Source organism: Nannospalax galili, unplaced genomic scaffold, assembly GCF_000622305.1.
Source record: "Nannospalax galili isolate Female #2095 unplaced genomic scaffold, S.galili_v1.0 scaffold576, whole genome shotgun sequence".
In the NCBI taxonomy this organism is placed as follows: domain Eukaryota; kingdom Metazoa; phylum Chordata; class Mammalia; order Rodentia; family Spalacidae; genus Nannospalax; species Nannospalax galili.
In genome coordinates this window covers 2524250-2549842 of record NW_008339223.1, presented here as the reverse complement: position 1 = coordinate 2549842, position 25593 = coordinate 2524250, and the positions used below count along the sequence as shown (strand labels likewise).

At 43.1% G+C, this 25593-nt stretch overlaps 1 protein-coding gene and 1 pseudogene across 4 annotated transcripts in view; both read left to right on the top strand.

Annotated features, from left to right (window-relative positions):
* The first annotated feature begins 7273 nt into the window (after positions 1–7273).
* On the top strand, positions 7274–8406 carry LOC103734765 (annotated as a pseudogene). The gene is made up of 2 exons (XR_001872456.1): positions 7274–7763; positions 8095–8406. The product of XR_001872456.1 is annotated as an acidic leucine-rich nuclear phosphoprotein 32 family member E pseudogene (transcript).
* An 11849-nt stretch (positions 8407–20255) lies between these two features.
* Positions 20256–25593, top strand: part of C1d (C1D nuclear receptor corepressor) — a 23035-nt gene continuing 17697 nt past the window's right edge. Inside the window, exon 1 of one of the 3 annotated variants that reach the window (XM_029563929.1) lies at positions 20256–20814. In XM_029563929.1, the coding sequence (XP_029419789.1) occupies positions 20549–20814 (266 nt within the window). In that variant the 5' untranslated portion in view covers positions 20256–20548. The remainder of the gene's footprint in view (positions 20815–25593) is intronic. The other 2 variants (XR_003849666.1, XM_008833827.3) reach the window with 2 other exon arrangements.

Here is a 25593-nt window from a genome sequence, read left to right as displayed (position 1 = left end):
ATAAGTGTCAATAATATGATGGATATACTTGAGCTTGCCAAAAGGAGAAAAATGAGTGATGTCCATTTGCCATATCTTGTTGGGGCCAAGGCCTCTAGGGAGAGTTCTGGCGGGTGGTAATGGTCCCAGAGGTAGAAGAGGGGCATAAGAAGGGCAGGTACGGACCAAATGCTTGCAGCTCTGAATTGGTAGAGTGGGTAGAAGCCTATGTATAGCTTGGGGAAAGAGATGAAAATGGGCGTGTAAGTCTCTAGCTTGTTGAATTATGATGGAGTCAAGGGTGGTGCTCAGGACCACCTCTGCCAGAAGCCCTGGGAAATTGGTATGAAAGTGCAAGTGTTTAATATACCAAGGGGCAGAGCGCTGCTCAAGTAAGAATTGTAACGAAGAGAGTAACAAATTAAGGGGACTCTTGTGGGGCCAGAAAGCTGCAAAGGCCAGATGTTGTAGAGTCTGAACTACATAAGCACTGTCAGAAAAAATATTACAGGGAGTTGTAGGGAGACCCTGAAAGACCTGTAACATGACTGAGAGCTCTCCGAGCTGTACAGATCCCTGGAAAGGGAAAATCTTATGTGAGGAGAGTTGTCCTTCCTGGTAAATTACATAACCAAATTTGCATTTACTAGAATCAGTAAAGATTAGGGGAGCCTTAGGAAGAGGGTTAACTTTGGGAATGCCTGGGGAAATAGGGACAGGGGAAGCTGTCTTCTTCCCTGAAGGAGTTTATATTTAGGATAATGATTGTCATATGTCCCCTGATAGACTAGTAGGAGAGTTTGGAAGCCAGGGTTGTCAAGGAACAATGACTGGAGCATGTGAAGTGGAAGGGGAAGAACCAGTGATTCGGGTTCGTGGCCATACAGGAGGCTGGAGGTATGGACAAGTTTAACGGCTAGCATAGCCCATGCCTCAAAAGGTGACCTTATGAAGTTGACTCCATGAGGAGTGGATCCATATCAGGGGACCTTGGGTCTACCAGAGCACTCCCAGAGGGGTGTTTTTAGTAGGATAACTAGAGCTTGGATAGGCAATTTTGGTTGTATTCTGTTTATAAATGCCTGGGACAGGTATGAATTGATTGTTGTAATAACACGTTGTGCCTCTGGGGAGACCTTACGGGGAATGGAGACCACATCAGTACCCTGCAAGAGGTCAAAGAGCAGTGTAAGCTCTTCTGTTGGACATGGGTAAGAAGCCCCATATCCAATTTATATTGCCACAGAGGGTCTGCACCTCTAAAAGGGTAATCTCATCTGGCAAGATAAGAGCAGGAGCTATGGGGCAGATGACATCTTGGATAGAGTGGCCCAAAAAGGTATAAGGGGCATGTAACTGTATTTTATCTGCTGCACTAGTAAGACCTAATGCCTGGAGGTTTGTTTTGAGGTTTTGAAAAGCTCCTTGTAAGATCTTAGGATCCTTATGGGCAATAAGAATGTCATCCATATAACGTAAAATATAAACGTCAGTCAGCAAAGGTCTGCAGGCATGGGCCACATAATATTGGCAGATAGTAGGACTGTTTTTCATGCCCTGAGGCAAAACCGTCCATTGATAGTGTTGAACTGCTGGAAGGTTATGGTTAAGTGGCAGGTATAGAGAAGGCAAAATAGGGCTTACCATCATCATGAAGAGGAATAGAGAAGAAACAGTCCTTAATATCTATTATAATAATTGCGCATTCTTTGGGACTAGCAATAGGGTGAGGCAGTCCCGGTTGAAGGGTCCTTAAAGGCTTCATATGCTCATTAATAGCCCTTAAATCATGTAAAATTCTCCACTTTCCTGATTTCTTTTGTATAACAAAAATGGGAGAATTATGAGGACTAAGGGAGGGCTCAATATGGACCCAAGGATAACTGTTCCTGGACCAAGGAGATTAAAGGAGCTAATTTATGTGAAGGAAGAGGCCACTGCTTCACCCATATGGGAGCTTTAGTGTCTCACATTAGTTTGATGGGGGGCGGCTTGGGCAGCGGAGCAGTGGCCGTTAGAATTGGGGGTGAGGGTGGGGGGCATTACCTAACCGCTGGTCTACAATGCAGTTGTCATAAAAGGCTTTGTCATTGGTAGTTAGAACAACCTCCATATTGGGGAGGATATCTCTCCCCCACAGGTTATGGGGAAGCCCTGCAGCTAGGAGCGGTTTAATAGCTCCTGTATTGCCATCTGGGTCAGTCCAGACCATGGGACGTTGGACCTGTAAAGTACTTTGTAAGCCCCCAACACCTTGTATAAGGGGTCCAGGCTTATGGTGCCAATGAGACAAGGCTTCTTATTGTCTGATAACAGTAATATCGGCCCCTGTGTCAATTAGGCCTTTAAACTTATGGCCATCTAGGGAAAGTTGCATCCTAGGCTTATGCAAATCAATAGGTATTGTCCATTGGACGTGGGGGTGTATTCCCTTACTTCCTTTCTTTGGGGCAGGGCTGAGAGGTGCCCCGTTGCCCATTTAAAGGCACCTTTTGTATGGGTTTACCATGTGCATCCACCTTAGACCTTCATTCTCTTGCCCAATGAAAGCCTTTGTGGCATCTTGGGCATTTTGAAGGGGGAACCTGGCCCCTTTTGGCCTCTTTCATCTTATTAGGACAGGCATGTGACCAATGGCCCTGTCCCCTGCAGGCTCAACATTTGCCTTTGTCCATCTTGGCCTGTGGCTGATGAGCAGCCAGTGCCTCAGCAAGGGCTGCAGCATGGGCTGGAGTGGTCCCCACATCTCGGCAGGCCAGAATCCACTCAGAGACATCCTTGTGTCTAACGGATCCTATGGCAAGGAGACACTCTGTAGAGCAGCCTTCATATACGAGACCCTTGAGCAAGGCATTGGCAGCTCCCTGATGACTGATCTTTCTATTTATACTTTGTTGGCATCTCTCAAAATCAGAGAAAGACTTGCCTGGTTTTTGTATCAGTTTGGTTAATTTGGTAACACTGTGAGTTGGCATACTTCAAAAAGTACAAAGCATGCAAAGCCGTACTTGTTCAAAGTAGCAGGGAGTTCCCTGTGCCTGAGCTTGAGGGGTCTCAAAATTGCCACTTCCTACTAGAGCATCAATTCCAATGTTTTGGACATTGGCATTTCTATTGCGCTCTGCCTGTTGTTCACATCCATCTTGGTAAGCAGCTTTCCATAAAAGGAAATCGCCTCCCTGCTTACAGGCACGGGCGATATTCTACCAATCATAGGGGGTATTGGCCAAATGACCGATTGTAGCTAATAACTGACCAAACCAGGGGGAGTGAATGCCATCCTCAACTGCTGCCTTATGCATCTTCCTTAAGGTATCATGAGAATGTGGATTCCAGACATTGGGGTTCTGTTGTCCCTGATTGACAGTAACCGGGAAGAACTGTGGAAAATCTCCCATTGTAGCATAGAAGAGGGGCCTAGGCGGGAGGGGCTTCCAGTCCTCCTCCGGAAGGGAGGGGTAGATGGACTGGGGGGGAACTTCCTTAAAACTAGTGCAAGATGGTGGAAAGTAGCCATCACCTTGTAATGGCAGAACGGAGGCTGCCTTAACTTCCTGTTTTTCATCAAAGCCAATACAAGACGGCAGAGGGTAGCCACCACCCTGTAATGGCAGGGCAGGGGCGATCTTGACTTCCTATTTTTCACCAGGGGAGCTCTCAAACCCCAATTCCTCATTTTTTATATCACCATTAACAGTCATAGTTTCATCAGAACAAGAATCCATTAGTTTTGTTTTAACTGGAAATGCCTGGGACACTCCATCCCCAGCATCCTGTTGTTGCATTTGCTCATCTATTTCCTTTAATAGGAGATTGTCCTGTTCAGGGACTTTGGGGGGAATCCCCTGAAGGGAGGCCAGAACGGCTGTCACAATGGGGTAGAACAGCCCAGACTGTGGGCGTCCCTCCCTGACTTCTCTACGGCCAAGAATAAAATGCAAGCCCATTGTTCAGGATCCCAGCAAAAAGAATCTGTAAACCAGGGGGCAAGAGCTAGTACTTCATCTAAAACCTTAGTTACATACTTTTCTGTTACCCTAATATGCCTACTCCTGAGGAGAGGAACCAGTGCAGCAGCGCAGGGGCTGGCAGAAGCTGGATGACTATTCCCCATACTGGAGGTCACTCACCCTGCAAGACAGACCCAAAGGGACTCAAGAACCGTTCAAGGAGACGATCAGCGAAGGCAGGAGCACCGAAGATCATGAGCCAGAAGAAAAAGAAGAACAAAATGAAAGCAGTGAGCAACCACAGGAAGAGCACCTAGAAATGGGGCATCGGGAGCCCAAGGTGTTATAGCTCAGTGTTACAGCTCTGTGGGGATGGGGTCCCAGCCCCATGTTTGGGCACCAGGCGTGGTCACTGGCTGTGGCTGCTCTCCTCTGGCTATGGCTGTTCTCCTGCTCTCTCAGTTCCTCAGATCATTTGTCCAGTCCAGACCCCAGGGCTGATAAGGAGTCTGTGCCAGCGTCGCCACATTCAGTTGCAGGAGACCAGCATAAGTGACACAGATCTGCTTTATTGCAGGAAGGCACAAGCTTATATGGGGATAGTGGTCCAATCACAGCACAGCAAGTAGGATACCTCATTAGCATAACAGGTTTCAGATTACAGAGCCTGGATTCCTGGAAACCACATAACCCTAAGTGTTGAATTTTGGATTCCAAGGGTGGTGATTAGGGAGTGGTGAGCTCTAGGCATCAGTCTCATGATCTGCCAATGGGAGCAAATGTCACAAGGTGTTCTTTGTGGCTCCACAATGGTCCCTGGGGCTGTTGCCTCAGGCCTGCTCTATGGCTGTCAATAAGACTGTCACCCTAGGCTCAAGCCTGTCTCCCACAGCCCACCACTGTATTTTGAAAGTGTCTTGTCTTATAATTTCCTTTGTTTTCTTATTATGAAAACTGCATAAAACTGTTACCATGTTCAAACATGGTGTTTGGGCTAACCTTAATCTGTGTTCCTGGGTGTGGGAAATGTACATGAAATATAATGTCTTTTCTGTCAAAAGAATAAATGAAGCAAAGTTTCATCTTTAAAGAAATTTATAAAAATGTTGTGAGGTATTTCACCAGAGAAGACCGCTCAGACATAAAGTACTGCCAAAAGAAAGTCTTTATAGCTTTCTGGTGACTACACTGGGCAATTGATCCCAAGTTCAGTTCCGAGCTGTTCTTAGGGTAAGCTTTTATATAGAAAATCCATACTCAGGGGTGAAAAGTTTAAAATCTCAAGCTTAAGGATGGAAAGCCCCCCTAACAATTTCTATTCTGCAAGAGCAAGCCAAGCAGAAAGTACAGAAGCTGTAAATCTGCTGTTAGCAGGAGCAACCAGGTGCATGCCAACCTGTTTGAAAACCCGCACCTTGGTGCTGGGCCAAACTTTGAGTCAACGGCCTCTTGGTTACAGTTACTGGGAGCAGCTAGGGCTGCAACATGTTGTATCTGTGGTCTGTCCTGAGGTGTCTCATCACAAAAACACCACCTGGCAAAATTCCCTCCCCCAGTCAGCATTTTTCCAAGGTTAATGTCTGTAGTCAAGTTTGCATCCTGCTCTCAAATGCTGCATTTTTCTTAACTGCTCCACTGTTTTGAATTATCCAACCATGTAAGAGTGTGAGACCCAGCTATGACCATTTAGAGTGAGGCACAGGCTCCCTTTGCATTAGGAATAAACACCCAGTGGGACCCCTGTTGGGGGTGCTTGCTTCCTGGATTTAGAGTGCTACTCACCATTCTGCAGAAGTCAAGCTTTTTGCCTTGTTGAAATATTTTGGATTTCATGAGACTCCCACTTCTAACACTGGTAATGATCATTCGTGTTTAGTTCCACAATACACTATTTCTTATTCCCTTTGAGGTGAGAGCTGTGTTTTGTGTTGAAATTATGCATTATTTTGTCTCTTTCACTGACACACGGAAGATATTTCTCATCCAATCTCTTACCCAGAAGTTGTTAACAATTTGTTGACATTTTAATTCTTTACTAAATAAAAAAGTTGGTGATATTGGCAATCTTAATTTGAAACTACATTTTTCTGCTTCATTATATTAATAATGATAATAATAAAAAGAGAGTAGGATGGCTCTCCTTGCAACTGCAGTGTAGTTGTATGAACTTTTGCCAGTGTTTATTTATTTTTATTTTATGTGCACGGGTGCTTTCCTGCATGTATATAAGTGCACTATGTTCATGCAATGCCCAAAGAGGCCAGAAGAGAGGGCATCATATCCACTGGAACTGGAATTAAGGATGATTATTAACCACATGTGGGTCCTAGGAACTGGAACTGAACTGTGGTCTTCTGGAAGAGCAGCCAATGCAACTGCTGAGCCAATATGTTTACTTTCAAATTTTTTCTTATTTATTTACTTATTTTTATTATATGTTGTTCTGGATAGCTTTAGTGTCAACTTGACACACCTGGGTTGAGGGAGCCTCAATTGGGGAAACACCTTCATGGCCTATAGCCATGTCCATGGGGCACCTGTTTGACTGTTGAGTGATATGGGAGGGCCCAGCCCACTGCAGGTGGTGCCATCCCTGGACAGGTGGGCCTGTGTTGCATAAGAAAGCGGGCTGAGCAGGGGCCAGGGGAGCAAGCCAGTAAGCAGAGTTCCTCCATGGCCTGTGCTCCAGCTCCTGCTTCCAGGTTCCTGCCCTGAGTTCCTACCTTGGGCTCCCTAATGAACTGCGACCTGGGAGATGTAATCTCAATAAACCCTTTCCTCCCCAAGTTGGTAGTGGTCAGAGTGTTTTGTCACAGCAATGGAGAAACAAACTAGGACATATGTGTATGAGTGTTTTGCCTGCATGTATGTATGTGCATACATGTCATGCAATGCCCATGAAGAGGATGTTGCATCCCTCTGAAACCGGAGTTGCAGATGGTTTTTAGGTTGTTAACTGCTATGTGAGTGCTGGAAACTGAACCCAAGTCCTCTGTAAGAGCAGCCAGTGCCTCCTTCCCTTCCCTTCCCTTCTTTCTTTTCTTTCTTTCTTTTTTTTTCTGAGGCAGGGTCTCCCTGTAGCCCCAGTTGGCCTGGAACTCACTATGTAGACCAGGCTGGCCTTGATATCACAGAGATCTGCCTGCTCCTGCCTCCTCAGTGCTGGGATTAAAGGTGTGCACCACCATGCCTGGCACCAGCCACTGCTCTTAACCACTGAGCCACCTTTCAAGCCCCATTAGCCAATGTTTTAAGGAGCAAAGACAAATTCTCTATGTCCCTGCTGCTCGTGGGTTCCCTCTGCCCAGCTGGCCAGGAGCCCTGCACTTGGGATCACCCAAGTGACAGAGTTAGTCCTTGATAATTGTTTATGTGTCAATGGGGAAATTGAAGGCCTGAATGATAATTTTAAGGAACTTGATTTTCTGAGTATGGTGAATGTAGAATTGATTTCATTGGCCCAGCTTAAATAAACTTTGCAAGCTTGAACTTAGTGACAATATAAATTTCTGGAGGCTTGGAAGTCCTGGCAGGGAAATATCCAAATCTTACCTACCTCAATCTGAGTGGAAAGAAAATCAAAGATCTCAGTACAGTAGAGCCCCTGAAAAATCTTAAAAATTTGAAAAGTCTTGACCTGTTTAACTGTGAGATCACAAACCTGGAAGATTACAAAGTATTTTTGAACTGCTGCAGCAAATCACATACTTGGATGGATTTGATCAGGAGGATAAGGAAGCACCAGACTCAGAAGAGGATAATGAGGATGGAGAGGAAGATGAGGAAAAGATGATGCTGGTCCATTGAAGGATTTGAAGCATTTGAAGAGGAGGAGTGTCCCGCGCTATCGTCTCTCCAGCAAGAACGACGCGGCACGCTCAGGATCCTTCTGCAGAAAAGCTTTAATGCATCTTGAGAGGGAGAGCATAAGCTTACAGGGCGAAGACCCCGAATGTCGGAAACCCAGCCCTTATATAGGTTAGTAAGCCCATCTTGGACGTGGCAACTCTTGATTGGTTGCAAACTCATCAGCCCATATCACGCCACGAGGTAGGCAGAGACTAGAAGGTGGAAAATTACTTCGGGCATGCGTACTGACTTATTTACTGCTCAGCATGAACCGGATGTGAGCGCCATCTTATAATGGCGTCTGCAGGGACGGCAGGCGGCTCCCCACAGAGGAGGAGGAAGAGGAAGAGGAAGATGAGGATGAAGCAGGCTCAGAGGGAGAATACAAAGAGGAAGTAGGCCTCTCATAATGAAAGAAGAAATTCAGGATGAAGACGACTTTAATGATTACATTGATGAAGAGGAAGAATAGGAGGAAGAGGAAGAAGAAGTTCTTCGGGGAAAGAAGAGGAAACGAGATGCTGAGGGTGATGGAAAGGAAAGGACGATTAGACCCCTTTCATTTCAGATTCCACGGGCCTACTGGACGTGCAGTAGAGTGGTCACAACTCTGTTCCATCCTGGATGATAGCTGTCCCTCAGAAGATGCTGTGTAACTTTTTATAGGAAAAGTGTGGTTTTGCTGTTTTTATCTTATCATTCCAGTTAAGATTTACTAGTCTGCTAATCATAATGTATGTAGTAAAGAATTTTCATGGATCCTCCCATTGTGAAATTCTTTAGCATTGTATTTTGATTCTTAATTTTTTAAATCCATGCTTATGGTTATTAGCCATTTTTAGCGCATGACTAAAACATGATTGCTTTTACACACACAAAAATAAGAAGCAAAGACAAGTGGAAAAAATATTCACTTGAGTAGTAACACGAGCTCATCAATGAAAAGCAGACATGCTGGTGTTTATTCAAGAGCATTCATTCTATTATAATCAGTTATCTATCTGCAAAGCCTTCAGAGGCTGTTGGTACCTTAAAAAATGTCCCTGCTGCTTTGCGGCCCTGGAGATCAAGGTCATAAACCTCAGGCAAAGTTTTCCCAGCTATTCCTTAGCCTGGGAAGATAAGCAAGGGGAATTGTGGACTGTGTTTGGAAGTAGAATTTTAGAATCCTTTAGCCCCAGAGTATTTACTCTGGGACAAATCCCTCAAGGAAAACAGTTATTGAACTCTTACAACTGGAACAAGAACAAACTCTCCTTAGAGGAGAGTTTAATACAGCCTGTCTAATACAACCATTAACACAAGGACAGGAGCAACCTGGAAGCACTTGCTCTCACCAGTGCAACTTGCTCTGGACATACTATGTATACCACATACCACTACAGCCTCATAAACACCCCATTGTTCTTTATTCCCTCATTAAATCTTGTAAATCTGACACTGATTATGATTCAATAAAACAAAAAAGAGTCAGTACTTTTGTCAGTACATAGCACGGCTTCCTCCTAAGAATTAAAGGCTAGTACAGATAGAAGGGGGGGCTATTGATTATATGATGAATAAGAAAATAGTGTTTTCAGCAGCTCTTTTACACTTCTAAAGGAGAATATCTTGGGATTCTAGCCCCTACAAGGGCTAGAAAATAAGTTTCTGTATTTAAACTACCCAGTCTGTGGTCTTCTGTAGTCTTTATATAGATGTCCTCCTGCTTATAGAGGTTTGACTTGTGATTTTTTTGGTATTCTCTTAGTTTTTTTTTTTTATCATTTGTTTGTTTGTTTTTTGAGACAGAGTTTCCCTGTAGCCATAGCTGGCCTGGAACTCACAATGTAAACCAGTCTGGCCTCAATTTCTCAGAGATCCCCCTGCCTCTGCCTCCCATGTGCTGGGATTAAAGATGTACACCACCATGTCTGGCCTGATGTTATTTTAGTTTTATCAAGACAGAACTCCACCAGAAGTCAAGGGGAATTAGCATATTTGCTTCTTAGGAAATTGAAGGGTTTCATTACATTGGGCTTCCTGCTGATTGTGACTGGGTTCACACATGTGTCTAGGGGATGGGTTGTGAGTTTAGTCAGCTATGAGTTTGGGCTAATCTAACCTGGCCCTGTTTAAGTGACTCTCATCTTTAATGGGATAATGTGCTAGTGGAAGCCTACTCTACTCATTGTGAGGGTAGAAACCCAAAACAGGAACCCCAAATTCAGGAGCCTCTTTTTGTATCTTATCCACTGTTATTTCATAGGTAACCCAGAGACTCATCTTCCAGGTGATTCTAGATTCTTCAGTTGATAATCAACATTAACCATTCACACCAGAAAACTTTCATCCAATGATTTTAGCAACTATTGATACATCTCACTTACATCGACTGCTATTATGGTATCTATGAAATGTTGACTTTTTTTAAGATTTATTTTTATTTTGTGTGTATAAGTGTTTTTTTCCTGCAAGTAAATAAGGATACCCATGTGTGTGAAGCCTGTAGAGGCCAGAAGAGGGTGTCAGATCCTCTGGAACTGTAGTTAAGGATTATTGTTAACCACTAGTGGGTGCTGGGAACTGAACCCATGTCCTCTGCAAGAGCAGCCAGTGTTTGTAACCATCTCTTCACACCAAAATGTTGATATTCTATCATTTGGAATGTAGAAAAATTTCTAACATGTTATTTTGATATCAGTTGGAAGCTGATTTGGTTACTCATAATTTGAACACTAAGATTCAAGAAACTTCCAGCCAGCAATAGGCTCTTATCTTCAAATTCTGGGAGGCAATTTAAGAGCAATGGCAACAGCCTGTGTTATTTTGGGAGTCTCTTGGACTACCTTGACCAACAAATCGAAGGGTGATTTCTCCTGCCCAACACTATTTTGTTGTTGTTATATAGCCTTCAGCTATATACATTTGATATATATATATATATATATATATATGCACACACAAATATGTGTATTTTTCAGTAGAGCTTTGAATTAATATATTGTCCTCTGGGTTTTCACACCATCTAAGTGTAATTTGAAGGTAAGACCCTATTTCTGAAGACAGGCTATACTTAGGACATAGGACTTGGAACAATGGAACTGGAACTGACTGATAAGCCTCCTCCCTGAAGACTAGCTCTCACCGTATCAGAGGATGCTATGAAAGCTCCTAAGGTGGTGGCGCACGCCTGTAGTCCCAGCACTTGGGAGGCAGAGGCAGGTGGATCTCTGTGAGTTCAAGGCCAGCCTGGTCTACACAGGGAGTTCTAGGACAGCTGGGACTATAGAGAGACCCTGTCTCAAAAAAAAAAAAAAAAAAAAAAGCTGCTAAGGGAGAAAACAAATCAATGGTCCCACTCAGCTGTAAAGCCTAATAAGCAACAATAACTGGTCCAGTAAGCTATTGCTGTTGGTGGAGTTGTGGCACATTTATCTTCAGGATAATCCTAATTGGACTCGAGGCCCACTCAGTGTTAGGGAACTCATGTGTGGTACTGTAAACATAGCCAAATTCACATGGCTGGAGAGGTCATAGATCCTAGAAAAACCCCTACTTTTTCCACATCCCTAGACCAATATAATTTCTTTCTGTATTCTAAATATGCATCCTTATATTTATAGACAAGTGTACCTCTTACCACTCATCAAAGAAGCTTCTTTTTGAAACATATGGAGACAAACACAGAGTTCCACAACTGGTCAAATACAGAGAATAATTGTCTGTGAGATGCTTATCCCCAAGTGACACAATTTCAGTGCAACCTCTACACATAAGATGAATGCATCTTTCTTATGCAGCAGATGGTAATTAACACAGAAACCCACAACTGGCCAATGTGCAGAGAAAATTGGCTGCACAGTGCTCATCCCTGAATAGGACAGCTTTTTCAAACAAACTTCTATCTCCCAAGGCTCAGGGATCGTTGGGGAAGAGTAGGGCAGAAGGACTGTAAGAGCCAGAGGTGATGTATAACCACAAGGAAGCAAAGGTTTCAGAGTTTTCTAGACTACTGGTCAGTTACACATATGAACTCATAATAATGGTGGAAACATACACAAGTGCCATGCAAGCTCAAACCAGACAAAATTCCAGCATAGAACTGGGAAAGTGGGTAAAAATTGCAACCCATCCTAAGGAACTTTTGGCAACTGATAGCTTCTGGGGAGGGGGAGAGGCAGTCTCTTATAGGGATGAGACTCTTATTAGGTTAACCAAGTTCCAGTGGTTGAACCCATGCTGAGGGATACGTGGGAATACAAATCAGACTCTATAGACTGTAGTGTATATATGGTGGAGTATATTGAATTGAGCGGGGGGGGGCGCATGGTGGAGGAAGGTGCGGATGGGGGAGGGGATCTAAATATCATCACCCCCCCTTATACTGTATGAAAATCGTGAAAATTCAACAAAAAAAGAAATTTCCAGCCAGATGTGGTGACTCACAACATTAATCCAAGTACTTGGGGAGGCAGAGGCAGGTGGATCTCTGAGCTCAAGGTCAGCCTGGTCTACTTAATGAGTTCCAGATTGATTTTTCTTTCCAATTTCCTTCTTCATGGTGATACTATTGCCTATTACTGTTGCTAACATTTACTCTGTACTAAATTATTAGTCTGTGCCACGTGCTGTGGTGAGCATTTAGACAGTTTAGCCTTAGAGTTTCATGGTTTAGAAGAAATAAGTAGTTTTTTTTCAGAAGAGGAAACTGAAGAAATATTTGTATATTACTTAGGATCACATAGTTCTTGCCCTCATGAGTGGATTTTGCACTTGATGTGGCAGTGTACGTCTGTAACCCTAATATCTGGGAAGCTGAGGCAGGAAGGTTATGAATTTGAGGTCAACCTGGACCTATATAGTGAGTTCAAGTTCAGCCTGTACTATATAAAATAAAGAATTTAAAAATCACCTGAAAGAAAAAAATGAGTTTTGTTTTTTTTTTCAAATAAATAATTTATTGAGAATTTCATACATGCATATAAAGTGTTTTGATCAAACCCATGCCCACTCCCTCCCCTTCCAGATCCTCCCATATCTCCCCACTTTAAAAAAATTATGTCTATGTGTGTATTGCCTGCATGTAGGTAAGTGCACCCATGTCATGCAAGGCCTGCGGAGGACAGAAGAGGCTGTCAGGTCTTAGAACTGGAGTTACAGACAGTTGTTAGCCACCATGTGGGTGCTGAGATTCAAACCTGGGTCTTCTGCAAGAACAATCAGTGTTCTTAACCACTGAGCTATCTCTCCAGCCCTCCCAATCACTTTTTTTCTAATAACTTCATGTACTTTCTTTCTTATTCTTTTATTTATTTATTTATTTACTTATTTTTTTATGGGGCTTTTGGCTACTCTAACATTTCCCCCTCTGAAGAGGTAACTCTAAAATCTTTTAAGGATTAGATAAAAGATCTCAAATATTTTCGACATTTTTGGCCTTTGGAACGGAGTATGTTGCTAAGAGGCCCAAGGACATTGTGAGTTTTAGCCAAGAAACTGGCTACTTTTTTTTAGGGTCTTTTACCCTAACTGCCTAGCAAATTCCTACCTCCTATTCTTATCACGCCATCCTCTGAAGAGGTTTCCCAAATTGCCAATAGGGAATCGGGACGCAGACTGCTCTAGCTTCTTCCATGCTGAACAGGGACACAGGGTGAGGCAATTGGAGTACCCTTCAGTGGGTCTATCTAAAAGACTCCCAAATTGCATAACTCTTATCTCTAAGGGGAAAAGAAAGTCCTTGAATCATGAATAGGAGATGTGAAGGAGAAGTAAAGACAAGAGTAATTAGCATTACAAGTTCTAGACAGGGAACTAGAAAAAAGTCAGAACAGGGATATTTTCAAATGTTCATATGAGAGTCCGTTGGAATTTCTTGGCAAGGGCTTCCAAAAGCATCCATCTATTGTGTTCCTCCTCATTTTTCTTTTGTCTCCCAAGGCTGGACTCTAGAGTGATGGATTCAGGATTTGCTTTCAGGTATTTTGTTTGATAGCTGTTGGAGTGGTTAGAATTATTATCAGTTCCCTCTCAAATGTTTCAAGATAACTGAGGGGTTGCTGAGTTGTATGTATGACTTGAGGCTATACACATCGGAAAGCCTTTACCCAGCATAGGAGCATACCTATGAATTTGTTTTGTATCACTCACCATCACTTGAATTATAAAGTCATTAAACAGGAAAAAATTCCTATAGTTTGAATGTGTTCCCCAAAGTTCCTGGTTTGGAAACTGTATTAGTCGCTTTTCTGTTGCTGTGATAGAAACACTGACCAAAGCAATTTATAGAAGGAAGAGTTTATTTGAGCTTATGGTTCCAGGGGAATTACAGGCCATCATGGCAGGGAGGCATGGTGGCTGGAGGTGGCTGGAGCAGGAGCAGCAGAAGCTAAGCTCTCACATCATCGTGCAGGCACAGGAAGCGAGAGAACAACTAGAGGTCTGGCAAGGCTTAAGAACTCTCTAAGCCCACCCCTAGTGACGTGCTTCCTCCAGGATAGCCACACCTTCTAAAACCTCCCAAAACAGCGCCATCATCTGAGGATAAAATGTCCAAATACTTGGAGCCTATGGGGGACATTTTCATTCAAACCATCACAGAAACTTAATCACCAAAACAATATTGTTGAGAGGTAAGATCTTTAAGAGTTGATTAAGTCAGGAGGACCCTGGTCTCAGTTATAGATTAATGTATTATTAGGGAAGTAGACTGATCATCATGAGAACAGATTTATTTGTTCTAAATGTGAGTCCATCCCTCCTTTGTGCAGTTCCCCCCCTTTATTCTTCTTGTGACTTCTGCATCAAGAAGACCCTCACTAGAAGTTGATACCTCGATGTTTGACTGCTGTGCCTCCAACACTGAGAAACTTTCTCTTCTTTACAGATTATTCAGGTGGTGGTATTATATATAGGAATACAAAGCAGTTGAAGACAGAACTAGTCTACACTAGGAATATGTCTAGTATTTTTATGTTCTGTTGCTAGAGTCTGCAGAGCATGTCAACTCTCATTGTATCCAAAGACTGGAGTATTAACTGGTACTTTGAGGTAAGTTCAGTCTTCTGCTGTTGTGATGGGAGTACAGTAGTCTTCCTTATCCAGCTTTACTTTCTGTGGTTTTAGTTACCTGCAGTCAACAATGAGCCAGAAATATTCAATGTTATTTTTCAGCTCATAAATTTTAATTTATCCACCATTTTGAGTATTGAAGAAATGTTATGCTATTCCACTTGGGACATGAAACATGCTTTGATTAGCATATCCTTGCCAGCATACACTACCCACCCATTAGTCAGTCAATTGTCATATCAAGTGTATCACAATACTTATGTTCAATTAGCCCTATTCCACTTGGGACATGAAACATGCTTTGATTAGCATATCCTTGCCAGCATACACTACCCACCCATTAGTCAGTCAATTGTCATATCAAGTGTATCACAATACTTATGTTCAATTAGCCCTTGTTTTGTTTATTTATTTATTAATAATTTCCCAGAGCAGTAATATAAAATAAGCATCAAAGGAACAAAGAGAGAATGGGCAGATTAGCTTTGGTATTAAATAGTAATGTGGCAGTGTATGTAAGAAAAAACAGTACAGCACATACAGATCATCCTGCATTTACGACTGCACAACTTGTGATTTTTTGTTATAATTTGTTAATTAAAATGTAAATCATCATAAGTTAAGGAGCTTAGTATAGGGCTCAGTATTATTCAAGGTTTCAGGAGTCTATTTGGGGTCTTAGAAAGTATCCCCTGTAGATAAGAGGAGGTCACTGTAATAGAAACTGCAGTAGCATGGTGCACTGGTTTTGTAGAGACTTTTTCTGTTTTTCCTGTGACTTGAGGCTTTGGGTAACTTTTTCTTCCTTTAATGCTTCTTAAAGACTGAGAAGTTATCAGGCATGTATCAGAAAGCTCCAAGTGTTTAAATGAACAGGGATTTATGGAGAAAAAAACAGCAAATGAAAGCAATGTGAGAATAAGCAGAGGGGGAGATGGTTTTAGTTAAAAATTGGAATGTAGGGCTGGAGAGATGACTCAGTGGTTGAAAGCCTGTACTGCTCTTCCAGAGGAGCTGAGCTCAATTCTTAGCACCCACGTCACGTGGCTAACAATCACTTGTAGTTCTAGCTCCAGGGGATCTGATACCTTTGGTCTCTATGGGCTCCAGTATTAAGGTGCACAGACACAGAGTTAAAAATTGGAATGTAGGGCTGGAGAGATGACTCAGTGGTTGAAAGCCTGTACTGCTCTTCCAGAGGAGCTGAGCTCAATTCTTAGCACCCACATCACGTGGCTAACAATCACTTGTAGTTCTAGCTCCAGGGGATCTGATACCTTTGGTCTCTATGGGCTCCAGTATTAAGGTGCACAGACACAGACACAGACACAGACAGAAAACACACACACACACACACACACACACACACACGATTAAAAATAAAAAAAAATAGAATGGGAAAAATTAGAATGTAAGTTCAGTTGGCGGAAAGATTTTTTCAGTCATATCTATATTACGTAGGACAGAATCAAGCACATACTGGAGATTAAAATAGTATTGATTCAAAAAGAATTAGAGATAATTTATTCTAGAACCAAATATGAGTGACCATGACCTGGGAACACAGATTCAGGTTTCCCCAAATACCATGTTCCACTGTGGTTATATGAGATTTTTATTACAGAACAAAGAAAGTGATAAATCAAAGTGTTTACCAAATACTTTGGTGGTAGCCACAGGCAGGCAGGTTACAGCAAAGCAGGCAACATTCTGCTAAGGTTTCAGATGCTGTCTGATAACAGTCTTAGTTTTGGGATTGGGGAAAGCTGGTGGTCTGTGAAGAACATGTTGCAGTGTTTTAATAGCAAGGATATTAGCCAGACACAGGTGTGGGCAGTGGGTGACTTCCAAAAGGAAGATAGTTTGGCTCTGGTTGGCAGCATTTTAATTCTCCATAAGCTTGAAGTTCAGTCATTTGACCTTGTAGAATCTTTAACACAGGTGTAGCTTTTCTCTCCTTTTTCCTTCTGGGAACTTCAGTTCACAGCACTCTGCATTAGGCACATCATGGCACTGCAGTGGTCCTGTTTTGTGGACGTGTAGTATTGGCATCTGAAGAGGTGTATGTCCCAAGTCTCCCTTATAGTTCAGCAGTTAGTTGTTGGTACCTCAGCATCAATCTTAGCTTTCCAGCTGCAGCCATGTTCCTGACAGTTCCTCCCAGACAGTGAACATAGAGGGTGGCTATTTCTGTGAGTACACACAGAGAAATAGCTGCCCATTTTGCCCAGAATGTTCTTCTCTAAGGAGTGTATTGCCCTGGAGCTCACTGTGAAGTTGCCAGGTCTTTAGGCTCTCTCTGTTCAATCTTGCCTCCTCTCTCTTTTTAAGAGACAAATCCCTCATTCCCTCACCTTCCCAATCTTCCTAACTCAGTTTTGGTGTTTCCTTGTGTCCCAATTGGCACAACAATGGCAATTTGCCTTGAAATTCAACTATCACTTCCATCCAGGACAAACTGTTAGCTTGTGAAGTGTTCCAGATCCAGCCTTCTCAGTGTTACTGTAATGGGACCGAGGATGGTCACCATCTAGGGGTTGGGTTCATTTTCTCCACTAATTAGAGGATCAAAAGGCCAGAAATATCTCAGCCCAGCAGAGAGCACCAAGCAAACAAACTTTAATTTAAAAGATGGACATCCACTCATAAATACATGCACATACGTTCATATATAGAGAAAAACACTCAATAGAAGTGATCCAGAAATGGAAAATAACAACTCCCCGACCCCCAGGTTTTCAGAGGTTTTACTGTTTTCTCCTCCCCTAATTTTGCTTTGGCCAATTTAAACAAGGAAGTGGGTGCTGGTCACAGTCCAAGGCATGATATGTCCAGGGCTACATAACTCTAAGCAGGTCAGCTGAGTTGAAAATAAGGCCTTCCTGCTGGAGTTAAAATCTGCCAGGCTTTTGTCCACCAAGAGGCAGCAGGAAATGTGCCATCTTTATTATTCCTCAGTGACCTCTTTGCTTATTAGGGATTTGATCCCTTATACCAGATCTCAATATTTTTCATGGATTAAGTTTTGCATCCAATTTTCTAGGACACTGGCGCTCAAACCGTGACTTATGGAGTGCAATTACAGCCCCACAGAGAGATGACTAGAAGTTGAGAATATTCATTTACAAACTTATTTCAGGTTCTCTTTTGCTACAACACTGGTGATCTTTAACAGGATATAGCTTAGTTTGGATATTCGTGTGTGGTTTGTCTCCTGTGGAATGAGTTATGGACTAGTCATGTGCAGTGATGGGAACACAGGCAAGGGAAGGAGGGATTTAAGACAGTGCAAGCCTTCATGGGGGGAACCCGCATGAGGAGTCTGTGTGGAGTAAGAATCTGCCAACTGCTTACAAGCTACAGTAGTTATTAGAGAAAGGGTAGGAGGGAAGGAGAGTGAAACTTTCATTTTTGCATGCACTTTGCCATTGCTAGGGCTAAGGAGGGGCGGTGAGTAAAAGAATATTAGGGACAGATAAGAACCCCCTTGTGCTTGTCTTTGCCTGAGTATTATCCAGTAGGAGGAAGGAAAGAATCTAGGAAAACAAGTTACATTAGTTCTGGAAATCAAATTACTGTACTTACTGAATTGTCAGTCTATCCAAAATGGAGAAGCAGCTTCACAAAATGGCCTGGCTTTGCCTAGTGGTAACTGTTTGAGGTACTTTAATGTTAGGAAATTGTGACCCTTAGCAATGTGTAAAACCTATAATTAAGAGCTGGAGAGACGGGTCAGTGGTTAAGAACACTGGGTCCTCTTGTAGAGGACCTGGGTTCAGTTCCCAACACCCACATAGTGGTCCATAACTCCAGTTCCAAGGAACCCTACACCCTCTTCTGGCCTCCTTGGGCACTGCATGCACGTGGTCCAAACATGTAGGCAAAGCACTCATAAAAACAAAAAACAGAATTAACTTTCATCTATAAAAATATACCCCCAAATAATTTAATGATAATTCAATGAAATTTAATAACTTTTATTATTATCTTTAGGATGACCTCCATCTCACAGAGCTCTACCCACCCCCCCGAAATTTAATAGGTTATTTTTATTTTATTTTATTTTATTTTTTTTTGTGATAGGGTGATTGTCCCTGTAGTTCCAGCTGGCTAGGACTGGTTATGTAGACCAGGATGGCCTCCTCAGTGCTGGGATTAGAGGTGTGTGCCACCATGCCAGCTGAAATTTAATAACTTTAAAGGATAAGTTTAAAGGATAAATTGTTGGACTGGAGAGATGGCTCAGTGGTTAAGAGTACTGATTGCTCTTGCAGAGGACCTGGGTCTATTCCCAGCACCCACATCACAGCTCACAACTGTAACTCTAGTTCCCAGGGATTCAATGCCCTTTTCTGACCTCAAAGGGCACTGCACAACATGGGTGTACCTACCCACATGCAGGAATACACTCGTACACATAAAACAAAATACAAATATTAAAGGAGAAATTGTTGGAACTGACAACTTAAGAGGTGTTAATGATGAATTTTGAAAATACTGAAAGATTTGTTTCATTTTATTTTATTTTTTTTTATGTTTCATTTTAGATGAAAGTAAAAGCTGAGGGTAGGGCTTAGCAGGTTAAAACTGCTAGATGCCAAGCCTGATGACCTGAGGTCAATACCCAGGACCCAAATGTAAGAGAGATCCAGTTCCTGTAAGGTATCTGCAGACCTCCACGTGTGCACCGTGTACTGTGGCACTTGTGTGCCCATACACACTCGAGCACACAAAACAAATGAAAAAACCAAAAAACCCTGAGTACTGTTAGCTTGCTGAAAAAAACTTGAAAAGCAGTGTAGCTATGAGAGACCGGTTTCTCTGCCCAAGAGTGTGACAGTAGAATGTTTATACAGTACCCTCTGCAATCTGCAAGAAGCTATCTTTAATGATGGAACGAACTTAGGAACAGGTCATCTGTCACTTTACTATTGATAGAATGTGTATCATAAACCTAATTAGGAAAACGATATAAGCATAAAACCCTTAAAGTGGCCATTTGGCCCTAAATTGACAGTCTGGCCTTGCTCAAGTCTTACCAACTGGTCGCTCCCTGGCCTGAGGGAAACTTGTTTTTTGGGTTTACCTGCCTCCTTTAGGCCTTAAGATAGCTCTCCTGTTTAGAACATAACCTTGGGAAAGAGAATCTCAAGGACACCAGACTCTGGCACCAAGCAAAATCCTGCAGCTTTGTACAGCAGAATTCCTGTAAAAGTGAAACTCGCCTCTCCCTTTGATGTGGATGGCTGATTCCGGGGAAGGCCTTGGTTTGACTGTCATTTCTAAACCCTAAACTTTTTTTTTCCTGCTCTCCTAAATCTAACAATTATGACTGCTCAAAATAATTTTATTACCATTTCATGTTTGTTATGAATGTCAATGCAATTGAACACGTAGCTTCTGCAACTTTTACAGTTTGTTCTGATTACATTTATTGAATTTACATATATGGAAGCACCTAAAAATCTGGTCAGGAACGGTGGTAGAGCTTGTAACCCAGGATTCCCATGGCAGAAGCAGGGGGTGAATTCAAGGCCAGGCACAGCAAGCCCCACTTGAAAAATAGAAACAAAAATCACAAGAATCTGAGCTTCTATTTTGTATGGACCCACGCACATTTAAAAACATTCAGTTTTACTGTTTCCGAAGTGTCTCTTAGCGAGGGACCGGCACACAGCAGGGATGGTTAGAGAAGCTGCTCGGAGGGGCTGAGGCCGATGGAGCTCCACCCGGAGCTTCAGTCGGTAGTGAATAAAGCTGTGGGAAACGCTGAATTCGCGTCTGCGACGGGGGAGCGCAGAAGCCACAGCTACACAGACGCCCCGAGCGCAGAACGCAGGAGAGGAAGCACCGCCGCAGGAGAAAAGGAGGGCTGTTGGGCCGCTCTCGCGAGACTCCGAAGACGCCGCGAGCGCAGGCCCAGGCGGCGGCATAGCGTCATCGCCGTGCGCCTCTTCGGGAGCCGGTCGTCCACAGCATTGCGGTAAGTTCCAGGCTGGGTTGGGTGGTTGTGCTCTCCTGGCGGCCTGCACTGGTTCGGCGTAGGCCCTCTGGGGGCGGCGCTCTTCTGCTGCGCTCGGGGGCTTTGCCTCTGGCCCCGACGCCTCATTTCTTTTTTTCGGTCGCCAACTTGCCTTTCAAGTAATTGGGAAGCGAGAGTTAGGCGGAAGGCGCAGAGCACCTTTTCAGCGGCTTTTACTCCTGGTCAGACTGCTTGCGGCGGCTGTGTGGATCCGTTTGCCAATTTTGAATTTGAATCTGTAGAGGATTATCTCAAGACAGTAATTTTTCTTTTTGGACTGAGAAAACCCATGACTCGATTGCCTTGTTTTTCTAAGTAAAGAGAGGGTATTGTGGGGCTGGAGAGATGGCTTAGCAGTTAAGAACACTGGTTGTTCTTGCAGAACACCGGGGTTCGAATCCCAGCACCCACATGGCAACTAACAACTGTCTGTAACTCCAGTCCCAGGGGATCCGACAGCCTCTTCTGACCTCCGTGGGCATTGCACTACACGGGTGCACTTACGTACATGCAGGCAATACACGCATGCGCATAAAATAAAAAAAAGAGGGTAGTGAGCAGTGAATACGAGCGAAGTGCAAAAAAGTCGTAATGAATCCCGCTACGTTCTACACAAAAAATTAATTAAGCGAGCGGGATCTGTGAGCGGGATCTATTATTTACACTGTTCTGTTTTCACTTACTTGACATTGGTTAGGGATCTTTCAATGTACTTCAGGATTTTACTGGATGGACATGTCATTTTTTATTTAACCAACCTATATTAGTAGACATGCAGGCTGTTTTTCCTTAAAGTTTTAGAGTGTTGTAGTGGATGCCCAGTAATTTTGTAACATGAAAATTTACATTTTGAGGAGTAAAATTTACTGGGTCAAAGAATACATACATAGATGATTTTGAAATGTAGTGCCATTGCCCCACAAAAATGCTAATATATTTACACACCTACTAATGTGATAAGGGATAGTGCTGTTAGTGTTTTTAGTTTTTGCCTATTTGGCAAATGAAAATAACACCTGTCTTCATGGTTTCCTTAGTGAAGTTGAGTAGTTTTCTTTATGCTTATTGGTAATTTGAATTATCTTTTGACCTGCTGATTTTGTCCACCTTTTGGGATTGTGTAATGGCTAATCTTCGTTGTCAACTTTACTGGATCTGGAATTAACTGAAGTGATGGCTTCAGATCGCATTGCCTGTCTAAAAGTTTCTATGTGTGCCCTGGAAGACAGTCTTCTTTCCAGCAGCCGTAGAACTAAAGTTGCAGAAAATCAAACTGAAGCCCTGATTATGTGTTTGACTGACTGACAGTGAAAATTTAGTTCCCAGCCTCAAAGAGTGTCAGCAGTAAAAGTGAGGGCACTGCTGGGGAAAGACTGGGGTCCTGTAACTTGGGATGGAGATGTGTGGGAGAACTCTGGTGAGGCTAAGGTCTTTGAACCCTCAGCTCTGAAGGGTTTATTTCACCTGATGAATTAGTGTCTCCACCTCAGCGGAGAATGTATGTCCACCCCACACCCACATACCCACCTTCCTGCCTTTTTCACTCTTGCTTGTTGGAATGAATCCCACTTGGTAAGACAATACTGATGTCCCTCAGCACCCACCAGTTGTTGTCTCTAGACCAATAACCAGACTCAAGCCTAAGCAGGCCCCTACATGTGAGAAAGTATGGGCCATGAGGAAGTATGTTACACCACTAAAGAATTTAAGTGAGTTTGCTAAGTCATTTAAACAGAAGTCTTGGGAATATGTGAGAGAATGAATTTTAAGGTGTAGGATAATGATGGAAGGAACATAAAATTGGATCAGACTAAGTTTGTCAATATGGGGCCACTGATCAGAGATTCTCGGTTTAATATGGAAGCTCCTGCAGTTAGAAAAGATGCCAAAAGTTTCATTGGTTGGCTGAAGTATTTACCAAAAAATGGCCTACTAACAGAGAACTGGAGATGCTTGATATTCCTTGACTTAGTGTTGTTGAAGGGATTTTAAAGCTCAGGCAAATTGGAATGCTTGAGTGGATTTGCTGTGTAAAACTGAATCCTCCGCAGTGGGAGGACCCAGAGGACATGACTTTCCCTGAGGTTACAAGATGCGGAATGGCAAGAGAGGCACCAGCAACTTGAAGGGCCTTGTTTTTGCTCTTTTCCTTGTGCCACATTTTAGAGTTGGAGATGCTCAGTTGCATGAATGAAATATAATGGCTTTAACAAGACCTCAGAGTAGGGGTCAGGTGGCAGCATTGAATTGCCAAAGGCAAGGTAAGCATAGTCACCGTAATGGTCAGCAAAGACAAAACAATGCCTATAATGGCATGGCCTGAATGGACCTTTGGTACTGGCTAATCAATCATGGGGTTTCCAGGGACCAAATACATAGGAAGCCTACTAAGTTTTTATTTGATCTGCATATGTAGAACAGCTGTAGAACAGCTATAGAACAAATGACAGAAAGGACATATTGGATCATAGTGATAGGGAATTCCATCCAGTCAACCAGTTTCCAGACTTGAGCCAGTTTACAGACCTAGAGCCCCTTGAATGAAGGTAAGGTCATGTCTCCTTGAGGAAGGAAGGGCCTAGTCACAGTACCAAAGAGTTGCTGTTAGCCTTTCTCCCATCCTTCCCCAGAGGAACCTGTGGCCTTTTATTAAGGTACCTGTACATTGGGGAAAAGGAAATAATCAGACTTTTTGAGGCCTATTGAACACTGGTTCTGAGTTGACGCTGGTTCTGGGAGACCCTAAAAAGCACTGTGATCCTCAAGTTAAAGTAGGGGCTTATGGAGGTCAAGTGTTGGCTGAAGTCCAACTCACGGTGTGTCTAGTGGGTCACACATTGGTTCTCTGACCTATGGAGTGAGGGCTATTATGGTTGGAAAGGCCAAATGGAAGCCATTGGAATTGCCTCTACCAGGGAAACTAGTGAACCAAAAACAATATTGCATCCCTGGAGGGATTACAGAAATTAGTGCTACCATCAAGGATTTGAAAGATGCAGGGGTGGTGGTGCCCATCACATCTCATTTTAACTCCTATTTGGCCTGTGCAAAAGACAGATGGATCATGGACAGTGACAGTTGACGAAAACGCAATCAAGTAGTGACTCCAATTGCAGCTGCTGTACCAGTTATTGTTTTCTTGTAGATTATTACATCTCTTCCTGGTAACTGGTATGCAGCTATTGATCTGACAAATGCTTTTTTCTCAATACTGGTCTATAAGGACCACCAGAAGCAATTTGCTTTTGGCTCACAGGGACAGCAGTGTACCTTTACTGTCCTACCTCAAGGGTATAGTAATTCTCCAGCCTTGTGCCATAACTTATTTGGAAGGGATCTTGATTGCCTGTCTCTTCTTCAAAATATCACACTGGTCCATTCTATTGATAATGTGCTGATTGGATCCAGTGAGCAGGAGGTAGCAACCACTCTGGACTTGTTGGTAGGGCATATATGCGCATGAGAGCATGGGAAATAAATCTGGCCAAAATTCAAGGGCCTCCTACCTCAGTGAAATATCTAGCAGTTCAGTGGTGTGGAGCATGCAGAGACATTCCTTCTAAGGTGAAGGATAAGTTGCTGCACTTGGCCCCTCCCCCTACCAAGAAAGAAGCACAACACTTAGTGAGTCTCTTTGGGTTCTGAAGGCAGTACATTATATATCTGGGTCTGTTACTATGACACATATATCAAGTGACTGGGAAGGCAGCTAGCTTTGAGTGGGTCCTGGAACAGGAAAAGGCTCTTCACCAGGTCCAGGTTGCTGTGCAGTCTACTCTGCCCCCTGGGCCATGTGATGCAGCAGACATGATGATGCTTGGAGGTATCAGTGGCAGATAGAAATGCTATTTGGAGTCTCTGGCAGGCCCCCATAGAGGAATCATAGCAGAGGCCATTGGGATTTTGGAGTAAGACTTTATCTTCTGCAGACAACTATTCTCCCTTTGAGAGACAGCTCTTATCCTGGTATTAGACCTTAGAGAAAAACGTTTGACAATGGGCCATCAAGTTACTATGCAACCTGAGCTACCCATCATGAGCTAGGTGTTATCTGGCTCACCAAGCCATAAAGTAGGATGTGCACAGCAATAGTCCATTACTAAATGGACATGGTATATAGGTGATTGGGGCCGAGCAGGCCCGGAGGGCACAAGTAAGTTACATGAAGAAGTTGCCCATATGCCTATGGTCCTGCTCCTGTTACAATGCCTTATGTTCTCAAGCATATACCTATGGCTTCATGGGGTGTGCCCTATGATTGGCTGAGGTTGACTGAAGACTAGGGCTTGGTTTATGTATGGTTCTGCATGCTGTGCAAGCACCACCCAGAAGTGAACAGCTGCAGCATTGTAGCCAATTTCTGGAGCAATCCTGAAGGACACTGGGGAAGGAAAGTCTTCACAGTGGGCAGAACTTTGGGCAGTGCATTTTGTTTGTGGGGAGAAATGGCCAGGTGTGTGATTATTTACTGGGCTTGTGTGATTATTATTCATGGGCTGTAGCCAGTGGTTTTGGCTGGACAGTCAGGGACTTGGAAGGAGCATGACTTTATAGTTTTTGTTAAATTGATTTGTAGAGGCTCTTTTTATTTTTGTTTGTGCTGTAGATATTGTTATCTTAGTTTTAAAAATTTGAATTTAGACTTAATCTGTTTATTTACATGAATACATTTTAAAGAATCAGATAAAAGACAGAAGAAATTAGACTATTTTGAGGCTGGTAGTGTAACTCAGTGGCAGA